General features: G+C 39.1%; 1 protein-coding gene across 5 annotated transcripts in view; it reads left to right on the plus strand.

Annotated features, from left to right (window-relative positions):
- The window catches only part of Ank3 (ankyrin 3), a 557,851-nt gene that overhangs the window by 392,541 nt on the left and 151,769 nt on the right, over positions 1-13,541 (plus strand). For all 5 annotated transcript variants that reach the window (XM_070021046.1, XM_070021048.1, XM_070021047.1 and 2 more), the window contains one exon: positions 4,112-4,210. In XM_070021046.1, coding sequence (XP_069877147.1) covers positions 4,112-4,210 — 99 coding nt within the window. The remainder of the gene's footprint in view (positions 1-4,111; positions 4,211-13,541) is intronic.

A 13,541-nucleotide genomic window follows, 5' to 3' on the forward strand; every position in this document is an offset into this window, starting at 1 on the left:
GCCTGTGTTGAGCCCCTTTGGCAAGGATCCTTCTGATCCTTCTGATTTTACTGCCTCTTTGATTCATTCAGGACTGCAAGGTTTTTCTGCAAGATTCAATTATTTCAGGGGTGTGTGTGTGTGTGTGTGTGTGTGTGTGTGTGTGTGTGTGTGTGTGTGTGTGTGTGTGTGTGTGTGTGTGTGTGTGTGTGTTTATATGTGTATGCATACAGTTTTTTTTGTCAGTTATGGGGCTTGAACTCTGGGCCTGTGTGTGTGTGTGTGTGTGTGTGTGTGTGTGTGTGTGTGTGTGTGTGTGTGTGTGTGTGTGTGTGTGTGTGTGTGTGTGTGTGTGTGTGTGTGTGTGTGTGTTTATATGTGTATGCATACAGTTTTTTTTGTCAGTTATGGGGCTTGAACTCTGGGCCTGGGCACTGTCCCTCAGCTCTTCAACTCAAGGCAAGTGTTCTACCACTTGAGCCACAGTGCCACTTCCGGTTTTCTGGTGTTTTTTTGGAGATAAGAGTCTCATAGACTTTCCTGTCCCAGCTGGTTTTGAAGTGTGATCCTCAGATCTCAGCCTCCTGAGTAGCTAGGATTACAGGCAAGAGCCACTAGCACCCAGCTCAGATATATTTTTAATGTCTAAGTGATAAATAAGAATAACAAGTGGCAAACCTGTCACTTTCATGTTTAGTAAGTGTCAAGGATGATTTTTAAGACAACACTTACTGACTCACTTAATCTTCATAAGCATTCCTTCAAGGAATGTAAGTTGTTGTAGAGAAAAGGCCTTTTCTGAGAGTAGAAGGAGATTATTATAAAAGAAAATGAATAAACAGCAGAAGAGACAGCAGTGACACAGTGCATGAGATCGCCAAACCACACATTAGGGAAACAGCAAGGAGCCGTGGGGTTTCCTTAAACACTTAATTAGCTCATTGCCCCAGAAATTTGAGATAATTAAACTTGCTGTGTACAGTGATTTTTGTTCCTGTCAAAATGCTGAATGTTCATCCAGAGCCTAATAGTGGTATGTGTGTGCGTGCGTGTATGCGTGTGCGTGCGTGTGTGTATGTATATGTACTGGTCCTGGGGCTTGAACCTGGACTCTGGGCCCTAGCCCTGAGCTCTTTTGCTCAAGGCTAATTCTCAACCACTAGAGCCAGAGCTATTCTTCTGGGTTTTTTGGTGATTATTTGGAGGTAAGAGTCTCACAAACTCCTCAGATCCCAGCCTCTTAAGTAGTTAGGCTTAGAGGCCTGAGCCACCCACGCTTAGCCTGTTAAATGTTTTTTATATAAATAATTTATATCTATTTCCTTTCATTGTTGCCTGTCAAATGCATGTGTGTGATACAGGATTACTTGTTTTCTCTTTATCTCCCATGTTTTAGAATGACTGGAGAGAAATACATATTAGAGCTAGGAAATCATACTTATCCTTAGCTTTTTAAAGTGAATAATTATTATATGTAATAGCTTAGTAATGCTGTTGTGCTGGTTATGAAAACAAGGATTTTTTTTTAAAGCTCAAAGAAATGGGGCAATGCTTAGAAATTGGGAAATGAGGGGCCTTTACCAAAGCCTAAGCTCTGTGACCCCAGGTAAATCATTTCAACTTCACTACATTATTTATTAGATTATTTTGAAGGTAAAATGAAATTAAGATATAGAAGCACCTTATAACACTTTTGAGGGGTTTATTCCTTTAGAAAAAAATTATATTTTTGTTATGTTTAAGTAGTGGTACAAAGGAGTAACCATTCAACAAATCAGTTTATGGATACAATGCATCTTTGTTTTGTTGTTTTGTTTTGGGTCCGGTCATGGGGCCTGAACTCTGGGCCTGGGCGCTGTCCCTCAGCTCTTCAGCTCAAGGCTAGCGCTCTACCACTTGAGCCACAGCGCTACTTCCGACTTTTTTCTTTTTTCTTATGTGGTGCTGAGGAATCGAACCCAGGCCCTCAGGCATGCAAAGCAAGCGCTCTACCACTGAGCCACTTCCCAGCCCTGATACAATGCATCTTGATGGATGACACTTTTGAGTTTTCAAAGTCTCAATCATCCCTCTAGGAAGCGTTAGAGAAATACAGGAGAATATGTGAGTTGGTATGCGAGGGGCTTTTTTGCCAGCTGCATATCTACCGTATGAGAGAGTATATCAGTACAGAAGAGAGCAAAATTAGAAATAGAATCCTTGCTCTCATGACAAAAAGCCTCTGTGACCATGGGTAATTAAGGACTCCTCAACCAGCCGAGAGTTCATTGTATGGAACGGTAGCCCTCACTCACGCTGGAAAGTGGAGAGTCTCTGTCCTGTTCCACTCAGGCTCTACCAACTTTCCTGTAATTCACCTACTGGCTCAGGACTTGATTCATTTGCATTGTTGCATTGCTGTAGTTGGTCTCAGCATGCAGAGGTAAGAAAGACACAGCTAAATGCCTTTGTTATGTATATTATATTCTGCCAGCTTTTCACCCACACCCAAAAGGACTGAAGTATACACAGTACGTATTATATATAGTTTGATTTCTTCCTTGGTGACCTATTACACATATAGAAACCATTAGCTGTAAAGTCCAGAACAGGGGCTAAGAATTGCTGCGATGATTATATTGGAATGACATAATCATTCCAACTTTGTTTACCTATTATGTGTGGCTATTTCGTGCTACAGTGGCAGAGGTAAGCAAGTGTATTAGAGGCTATGTGACCTGCCTGCAAGACAGAAAGTTTTGCTATCTGGCTCTTTTTAGGAAAACCTTGATTAGGACTGGAGATGTAGTGCAATAGTAGAGCAGTTACCTAGTTATGTAGAAGGTTCTGGGTTTGTTCCCCAATATTAATATGCCTATTGTAGAGCAATGCTATTACTCCTCAGTAACCTCTGTCAGAATTAATTACTAAGACAAATTTATTTTACTCAGACAAGTCTCCTTTTGTAATGAATTACTTGCTATTTGTATTTTGGAATAAAATGCCTGCATTGGTATCACAGAATATCTAGCAAATATTTTTTTCAATATTTTGTATGTATTGACCTGAAAGTGTACCATATGTGGCTGGGGGTGGCAATGTCCTTATGTTTCCCACTATCAGAAAAAGAAGATATTATTTTTCAAACATTCATTTTCAAATAACTTTAATTTCCAAAGAAGTCACAATGGTACATAAAGTATCTAGATATTCTTCACCTAGTTTCTCCCTTAGTAAGTCCATGTTGGTACAATACAGTTCTCAAAATCAAAAATCCAATACTAATGTATCGCTATCAGCAAAACTCTAAACTGTATGTAGATTTCATCTGGTTTTCAGCTAATACCCTTAAATGTTCCAGTGTGTCATCCAGCATACATATATTGCCCTCTTATTTGTGATGTTAGACAGTGCTTGTAACTTTTTTATGTTGTTTTCTTTTTTCAAATTAAATTTTATTATCTTTAAACAAACATACAAAGGGATTTCATTCAATCAATTTATGAGGACACTGCATCTTGATCAGTGTCACCTCTTTTATCATTCTCTCTCCCCATCTATGTCAACCCTACCCATCCTCTCAATTTCCCTAGATAGAGGATTTTTTTTTTTTTTTTGGTTGGTCATAGGGTTTGAACTTTGGACTTGGGCGCTGTCCCTGCACTCTTCAGCTCAAGGCGAGCGCTGTACCACTTGAGCCACAGCACCACTTCTGGTTTTCTAGTGGTTTATTGGAGATAAGAGTCTCACGAATTTTCTTGCCTGGGCTGGCTTTGAACCGCAATCCTCAGATCTCAGCCTCCTGAATAGCTAGGATTTTATAGGCATGAACCACCAGTGCCCGGCCTAGATAGAGGATTTTTAAGGAGAAAAATTGTCATTTCATTATCAGTCACCACCAGTGGTTGAAATGGATAAACTTGAACACCACTCCACAGACCATCTCCTTTAAAATTCATCTTTTTATGAGTCTCCTCAAAACTCTTGGACTATCAGACAGAAATCTTGGGAAACATACTACTCACAGCATGTTTTTTTTTTAAAAAAAAAAAAAAAGAAAGAAAAAGAATAATGAAAACATAGGATATTACTTAGATGCTGTTTTTGTTAAAGCCAAGGATATGAAAAGTAACTTTTTTGTTTCTTTTTACAGAATGACATCACTCCTTTACACGTTGCATCGAAAAGAGGAAATGCAAATATGGTAAAACTATTGCTTGACCGAGGAGCTAAAATTGATGCCAAAACCAGGGTAAGAGTGCTACTCACATGTATGTGTGTACTTTCTTTTTTTCTTATTTCTTTTTTATTGTCAAGGTGATGTACAGAGGAGATACAGTTACATAAGTAAGGTAATGAGTACATTTCTTGTCAAACTTGTTACCCCTTCCCTCATTTTTCTCCCATGTTCCCTCCCCCCAAGGCCCCAAGTTGTACAGATCATTTCTGACGTACTGTCTTATGCATATCACTGTTGCATTGGTTCTCCCTTTTCTTTTGTCTCACCATTCTGTTGTTCCCCTTCTCTTCCCTAATTCAAATAAATGTATATACAATACCAGGATATCAAAATCAAATACAGTGACAAGATATACCATAGGAGAAAGAACATACAAAAGAAACAAACAATCACATAGTACATTAAAAACAACAACAACAACAAAGAAAAATCTCTTAGCGCCATGTCTTGGAGTTCATTTCATTTAGCATCATCTTATATGGTCATGTGTACATAGCTATTGAGCTATTCTGCTCATCGGATAAGATTTATCCTAGATGTATACTAATTATTGCAAATAAGGGAAACCATGGGATCTATGTTTCTTTGGGTCTGACTTATTTCACTTAATATGATTTTTTCCAAGTCTTTCCATTTCCTAGCAAATGGGGTGTTGTCATTCTTTCTGAAGGAAGCATAGAATTCCAGTGTGTGCGTGTGTGCGTGTGCGTGTGTGTGTATGTATCACATTTTCTTGATCCATTCCTCTACTGAGGGGCATCTGGTTTAGTTCTGTATCTTAGCTATGGTGAATAATGCTCCAATCAACATAGTTGTGCTGGTAGCTTTAGTATGGCCTTGCTTGTACTCATTTGGGTAAGTGCCCAGAAGTGGGATTGCTGTGTCATAGGGGAGCTCTATGTGGAGACTTTTGAGGAACCTCCATACTACTATCCAGAGTAGTTGAACAAGTTTAAACTCCTACCAACAGTGCAGTAGTGTTCCTTTTTGGCCACATTCCCTCCAGTATTAGATTTCTTGATTATAGTCATTCTTACTGGGGTGAGATGGAATCTCAATGTTGTTTTGATTTGCATTTTTTCATGTATCTATTGACCATTCTTATTTCCTCTTCAGAGAGGTCTAAGTCTTTAGCCCACTTACTAATGGGGCAGTTGTTCCTTTGAGGATTTGTTTTTGAAGGATTTAATTTTTTGAGTTCTAAGTATATTTTAGATATAAGGCCCTTGTCTGTTGTATGGCTAGTGAAGATCTTCTCCCTATCCCTGGATTTTCTATTGATCTTCTTTACTATGTCCTTTGCCATGAAGAAGCTCTGCTGTTTCATACAATCCCATTTGTCCAACCTTTCTTTGATTTGTTGTATTTCTGGATCTTTATTAAGATAATTTCAGCCTGTGACAAGGAGCCCTAAAGTTTCTCCTATTCCTTCCTGTAATGTTTTCAGGGTGTCTGCTTTGACTTCGAGGTCTTTGATCCATTTGAAGTTGATTCTGGTGCAGGGTGATATATAAGGATCTAACTTTAGTTTTCTACAGGTGTTTAACCAATTTTACCAGCACCATTTACTGAAGAGATTGTCTTCCATCGTATTTTTTTGGCTTTCTTATCAAAGATTAGGTGGCTATAGGTCTGTGGGTTCATTTCTGGATCTTCAGTACTATTCCATTGGTCCTTAGGTCTGTTCTTGTGCCAATACCAAGTTGTTTTGATTATTATGACTTTGCAATAGAGTTTCAAGTTTGGTATTGATATTCCTCCAGCACTGTTCTTTCTGCTAAGGATTGTTTTTGCTATTCCAGTCTTTTATTGTTCCATATGAATTTTTGGATTACTTCTTCTATTTCATTAAAGAATGAGGTTGGGATTTTGATGGGTATTACATTGAATTTGTAGACAGCCTTTGGCAATATTGCCATTTTCATGATGTTAATCCCCCCAATTCAGGAGCATGAGAGGTTTTTCCAATTCCTTAGTTCTGCTTTAATTTCCTTTTTCAGGTTTTTAAAGTTTTCCTCATAGAGATCCCTCACTTCTTTGGTTAATTCCTGGGTATTTTATTTTTTGTGGGGCTATTACAAAAGGAGTTGCTTTCCTGATTTCAGCTGGGCTCTTCTCATTATTGGCATACAGGAACACCATTGATTTTTGAGGGTAATGTTATACACTGCTACTTTGCCAGAGTTTCAGCTCTGTACAAGTAACTTGGGAGTGGAGTCGGTGGAGTTCTTTAAATACAAGATCATGTCACCTGCAAAGAGAGAGGGTTTTACTTCCTTTTTCCCTATTTGGATCCCCTTCATGTTTGCATCTTGCCTTATTCCTCTAGCTAGGCATTCTAATACTAGAATGGATAGAGTGAATACCCTTGTCTCATTCCTGAATTTAGAGGAAATGACTTTAGCTTTTCTCCATTAAGTGTAATGCTAGCTGTAGGTTTGTCATACACAACCTTTACTGAAGAATGTTCCATGGATTCCTAGTTTCTCCAGAGCTTTCATCATCAAGGGGGTGTTGGATCTTGTCAAATGCTTTCTTTGAGTCTATTGAGATGATCATCTGGTTCTTACCCTTGCTCTTGTTGATGTAATGAATTACATTAATTGACTTGCATATATTGAACCAGCTTTGCATCCCTGAAATGAATCCTGTTTGATCATGGTGTATGATTTTTTTTTTGATGAGTTGTTCAAGTCGATTGGCCAGCAATTTGTTGAGAAGTTTTTCATTGATATTCATCAAAGAAATGGGTCAATCATCCTCTTTCTTTGATGAGTCCCTGTCAGGTTTGGGGATGAGGGTCATGCTGGCTTCATAGAGTGAACTTTCACTTTCAGTTTCATTGAAGAGTTGGAGGAGTATTGGTGTGAGTTCTGCTTTGAAGGCCTTGTTGAATTCAGCTGTGAATCCATCTGGTCCTGGGCTTTTCTTGAAAGGGAGGTCTCTTATTGCTGTTTCTATTTCAATGCTTGATATGGGTCTGTTTAGTTGGTTTAAGTCTTCTTTGTTTAGTTTTGACATATCAATATTTGCTATAAATTCTTCCATTTCTTCCACGTTCCCAAATTTGTTAGCATAAAGGTTTGAGAAGTATTCCCTTATAATGTTCTGAAGCTTGGTTGATTATATGGTGATGTTTCCATTCTTAGCTTTGATTTTGTTTATATTTGGGTGTGTTCTCTTCTTTTTTTGGTAAGATTTGCTAAGGGTCTGTCCATTTTGTTAATTTTTTCAAAGAACCAACTCTTTGTTTTGTTGGTTCTTTCTATGGTTTTTTGGGGGAGGAACTCTAACTTATTTAATTCTGATTTAATTTTAATTATTTCTTTCTGATTACTGGATTGGGGTTTGGTTTGTTGCTCTTTTTCAAGGAGCTTCAGGTGCATCATTAAATTGTTGGTTTGAGATCTCTCCAATTTGTTGATGTAGGAACTCGGAGCTATAAATTTTCCTCTGAATTCTGCCTTCACTGTGTCACTGGTAATTTGTATGTTCATTTTTGTTAAATATCATGAACATTTGAATTTCCTTCCTAATCTCTTCCATGACCCACTGGTGGTTCAACAGTGTGTCATTCAGCCTCTCTGTGTTACAGGATTTTCTTTGGTGGCTTTTGGTGTTTTATTCCCTTGTATTCCCTAATTTTATTCCCTTGTATTCTGAGAGAATGCAGGCAATAAATTCAATGTTTCTGAATTTGGACAGAGTTGCTTTGTGACCTAAAATGCATGTGTGTTCTTTCAGGAAGTGGGAATACTGTCCCAAATACTTTTGCATTGGTTAATTGCTGGCTTCTTTTCTGTTTCATTTATTCTAATCTCTTGAAAAATAACTATCACATTTTTGGCTGTTTTTGGAGGGGGAGTGTCAATCATGGGGCTTGAACTCTGGACCCCATCCCTGAGCTTCTATACTCAAAGCTAGTACTTTACTTCTTGGAGCCACAGCACCACTTGTGGTTTGGAGGTGGTTAATGGGAGATAAAGAGGCTCACAGACTTTCCTGTCCAGGCTGGCTTTGAACTGTGACCCTCAAATCTCTGCCTCCTGAGTAGGATTACAGGAGTGAACCTTCAGCACCCAGCTCACATTTTTTTTTCTTAAAATGGGGTAGCCATCCATATTTATACATCATGAATACATGTTTAAATAGCATCTGGCCTTAATTATATGAACAAGGTCTACTGTGTAGAGTTTGATTCTACTCAATTTTCAACAATTACATTGACATTACAGGCTGAACTATTTGGTCAGTTTGATATTAAAATGGATAGTTTCTTTAATTGAAAACTAAATTTACTCTTCTTCACTGCTGGTAGGAATCTAAAATGCTGTGGTCACAACAGGAAACAGTATGGACATTCCTCAAGAAGTTAAAAATAGGACTGCCATATGGTCTCTCTCTATACTGCTCCTGGGTATAGATCCAAAATAATTGAAAGCTCAGATATTAGCACACTCATATATATTACAGCATTATTTGCAAGAGCCAAGAGCTGGATTAAAAACTTAAATGTTGATTAATAAATGCATTTTAAAATGTAGTATGTACATAGAAATGAAATAATATTTAGCCACAGAAAAAAAGGAAATCATATCACATGGACTTTATGCTGAGAGAAATAAGCCACTCACAAAAGCAGGAATAAGGTATAATTCCACTTCTATGAGTTACCTATAAAGAGTCAAAATCATGGAAATGGGATGGAGCTATAGCTTCATGCTAAAGCATGTGATTAACCATGTATAAGGCCCTGGGTTCAATCTGCATCGTCAAAGCATAAAAATGTAGAAATATAAAATAAATTGTGGTGGTAGGAAGGAGAAATTGAGGAATTTTTTTTAATAAAGCAAGGTTAGAAGGTTCTATAACTCATTCTACCACAGTGTGACCTAGTTGACACCACTGGAATATGCACTTAAGAATGTTTTTTAATTCTAGCTACTCAGGAGGTTGAGATCTGAGGATCATGGTTCAAAGCCATGGAAGGAAGGTTTTTCTAGTACTGAGATTTGAACTCAGGACCTTATGCTAATTACTAATCTTGCTTGCTCAAATAGTACTCTACTACCTAAGCCATGTCTTCAATAACATAATTAAAACATTTATAGCTAGAAATTTTTAAAGCCAGCAAATATATCTAATGAGATACTTATGGTATGTTATATTTTTTTTATTCTTGTGGTGGTAGTAGTACCAAGGCATGAACCCTTGGTCCTCATCAATGCAATTTATTTGGTATGAAGTTCTGTGGACATGAAAAAGAACTGAAACTTAAAATTGAACTTGAATCCTGGTTAAGAGTTTAACCAGCTAAGTTAGCTTGTAATTTCACCATCTGAAGATAAAGAAAACTAATGGTCAGCTTGAAGGATTACTGCAGTCTTAAAGATGAAAATTCAAAACAATACCAACATGAAGCAGACCAGAAATAATGCCAGTCATTACGAATGTGTCTTTGAGCCCTTTTAATATTAAACTTCTAGCCAATGAGTTTTCATGTTCCTACCTGTCATGTATGTGTTACACAATCTGAGCAAAAGCCAGCCAGCCTAATAAAAAGATGACTTCTCCATAAACATCCACTTATTTAAGGGCTACCATTCCCTATCATTGTACCTCCGGCAGACCTGTGTTCCTCCCTTCCGTTAGTCGCAGTCTCCATGTTTCTAAAACTAGCCTCGTAACCTTAACTGATTCCTGTAGTGCTTTAATTGATTATTTCATTCATCAATCACTGCATTTATTCATTCAATCCATAAATTACTATTGAGTATCTACTGTGGATCAGGCATGGCAGGCAGAAAAAGCAAGACAGGACATCATTTTCTGGACCTTTATGATCAGTAATTTTGTCTTCTTATCTAGCCTAACTGTGGATTTCATCAGATGACCCAGACTTCTTTGTCCTGATGGCTACTGAGCCTGAGAACCATGTATGCACCTTGTACACACACACACACACACACACACACACACACACACACACACACACACACACACACACACACACACACACACACACACACACACACACACACACACACACACACACACACACACACACACACACACACACACACACACACACACACACACACACACACACACACACACACACACACACACACACACACACACACACACACACCCCTTCCAGAGAGGAAATGTGAGGGGCAATGAAGGTTGGCTCTGAAGGACTGTGTCTGTTGGAAAATAAATTGAAGATAAACCTTACTGTACTGATTTTTGTATGTTTCAAGAAGGTATTGTCATCATTATTATCTTTTATTTTTTTTTGGTCAGTCATGGGTCTTAAACTCTGGGCCTGGGTGCTTTCCCTGTGCTCTTCAGCTAAAGGTGAGCGCTCTACCGCTTGAACCACAGACCACTTCTGGTTTTCTAGTGGTTTATTGGAGATAAGAGTCTCACGGAGTTTCCTGCCTAGGCTGACTTTGAACCATGATCTCCAGATCTCAGTCTCCTAAGTAGCTAGGATTATAGGAATGAGCCACTTGTGCCCAGCCATTATTATCTTTTGTGTAAAAGAATGCTAAGACCATTGCTGTGAAATCTGTGTTCTTCTGCTGGGCATAGGCTGTTAAAAGACACTGTAAGGAATAACAAATAGAGATACACTGCTTTTTTCACTTGACTATTACATGGAGATATGGATCATTTGTAAATAAGAGAAGTATCTCTGAGGAGAAATGTAGTATGTGGGAGCCAAGCAGCCTGACAGCCTCTGGGATTCTGATAGGTGGATTGGAAATTACTTTATCACTCCTTCTGTAGATAAGCATCATCAGTCATCAAAACAGCAAATTAACCAAGTACTCATGACTTTAATCCTAGCTACTCAGGAGGCTGAGGATCAAGGTTCGAAGCCAGCCCAGACATATCTTAGATTTTTTTTTCCAGTTAACTATCAAAAAGCCAGGAGTGGACATGTGGCTCAGCTGGTAAAGCACCAGCCTTGAGTGAAAAATCCAAACAAGACCACAAATTCCAGCCCCAGTAACAATACACACACACACATACACACACACATAGCAAACTAGCAAAAAATTGTCACTTTGCATGCTACCAAATACTTTCACAATTTGTTTGGTACAGTAAGAAAAGAAACAACTATGCAGGAACTTGACATAGGGTTACTGTAGTGTCACAGGAGACAGCTTGGAGATAAACATCAAAGTTCTTCTGGATGAAACTATCAGCAATGGAATTTTTTTAAGTAGAACTTGCTGTGCAGCTTGGGTCCCCTACCACCTATCTGGTTTTGACTTGGATTTACTTTTTTTCATCTCATGTGAATACATGTGGATGTGAAGGAAAGACTTGATAAACCAGAGGACAGAAAAGCCTGTCAATCTTTTGTTGTTTTCCGGCTGTGGAATGGCTTAGGGGAGGGGTGTCAATAGTTCATAGACTGAATTGTTCATAGACTGAATTCCTGGCAGGCCAAATGGAAGAAAATGTAGCATATCCCCAAACTATGTGAACCGTGTGTGTTCTCATCAAAGCTTTCCTTCTGCCTTGCCAAAAGGAGGAAAAGAAGGGGTGGGGCGGGTGGTGGGTGGTGGGAGGGGGGAGAAGGGGGGGAAACTGAGCTAAAATGTCATAAAGCCATTGAGGACAGTGGAATGTTTTTCATCATTACAAGATGTGGCTACCCAACCCAGTTGTAGCGTTTGAGAAAATAATGTTACTTTCCCATCTACCTACTCAACACTTCCTGCTATTGTGGCTACCTGGTTTCATTGAAATCTGAGTTGGCGTGCACTAATTCCCTGGGGTTTGGGTTCTTTGCTTTCTGTTTGTTTTGCAATACTAGGATTTAAACTCAGGGCTTTGTGCATGCTAGGCAGGTGCTCTACCACTTGATCCACACTTCCACCCCCCCTTTTCTCTGGTTATTTGCTCAGGCCATAATTATGTTTCACAGTCACATGTGACCATACCTCTGTTGAGATGGGGTCTTGCAGAGTTTTTTCCCTTGGACTAGCCTGAAAACCTGATCTTCCCATCCTTCACCACTCTCCTAGCTGGGATGACAGGTACATCTCACCACATCCAGTTATTGGTTGAGGTAAGGTAGATCTTACAACTTTTTGCCTTGGCTGACTTCAGACTGTAATCCTCCTGAGCCCAGCCTGGAGACCAGCATCTCCTGACTTCACTTCAGAGGCCAACTCTAGAAAGATCTTTGTCCTATGACTCTCTTCCCTGCCTGGGATGCTGACTTAATAAAGGATTCCGTTTAAAAGAAAATCCATAGAGCCCTCTCATTCAAGGAAGTAAACTTGAATTGTGCTCAGAGTAATCTGAGTGGTTGCTGAGCAAGATCTTACCAGCTAGCAAAGCAGCTTGAGCGTGTATTTTAATTTTGGATTTAGGGCTTAATCTCTAGTCTTAAATGTGACTAGAAAGTGGTATAATTGTGTCCTGAGAAAAATTCACATTCCTAACTCTTTATTTCCTTCTTAATACAGACAGGGAGCTGTCCCTGATCATCTGTTTTTGTTTTTTTTCTGCAGGTTATTTTAACTTTATAGGCCTTTAAGAAAAATTATACTCTCAGCTACTACTTGGAAGGCAGAGAGCTAGGGGATTGAGATTCCAGGCCAGCCTCAGAAAAAATTAACCAGACCTTAATATCAACTAAGAAAGCTCACCATGGTTGTGTATGTGTGTGTGATTCCAGCTATGTAGAAAGTCTAAATAGGAAGACTCCCCCCCCAGTCAGAGCATACCCACCCAAATACACATAGAATCCTCCCTTAAACATAGCTGTAGTAGAAGGGTAGAGGCATATGTGACTCGAGGTCAAGTAGTAGAACTCCTGCCTAGCAGAAGACTAAATACAAACCCTAGTAGAACTTTTTTCTAGATTAAGAGAAGAGCTGGGCACTGGTGGCTCAGGCCTGTAATCCTAGCTACTCAGGAGGCTGAGATCTGAGGATTACAATTCAAAGCCAGCCCAGGCAGGAAAGTCTGTGAGACACTTTTCTACAATCAACCACCAGAAAACCAGAAGCGGTGCTGTGGCTCAAATGGGAGCCTTGAGCTGAAGAGCTCAGAGACAGCAGCCAGGCCCAGAGTTCAACTTTCTTTACTTCCCTGTCCTGATACCTTTCTGGTAATGTTGGAAAGCTCATTTACCTTACTAAAATAGTGATCTAAAAGTAGTGGGTGTGTGTCACATGCCTGGTTCTCCAGAAGAATCTACAAAGCAAGCACAGCACAGTTTTTAATTTTAGCTAATTGCTATATGTTTCCCAGTGCAGGTGTTCAGAAGGTGATCCACTTTATCCTCCTATTTTCCCTTAGCAGATGTTGG

The sequence above is a fragment of the Dipodomys merriami genome, unplaced genomic scaffold (genome assembly GCF_024711535.1).
Source record: "Dipodomys merriami isolate MVZ:Mamm:240054 unplaced genomic scaffold, mDipMer1.0.p SCAF_14, whole genome shotgun sequence".
Classification (NCBI taxonomy): Eukaryota; Metazoa; Chordata; class Mammalia; order Rodentia; family Heteromyidae; genus Dipodomys; species Dipodomys merriami.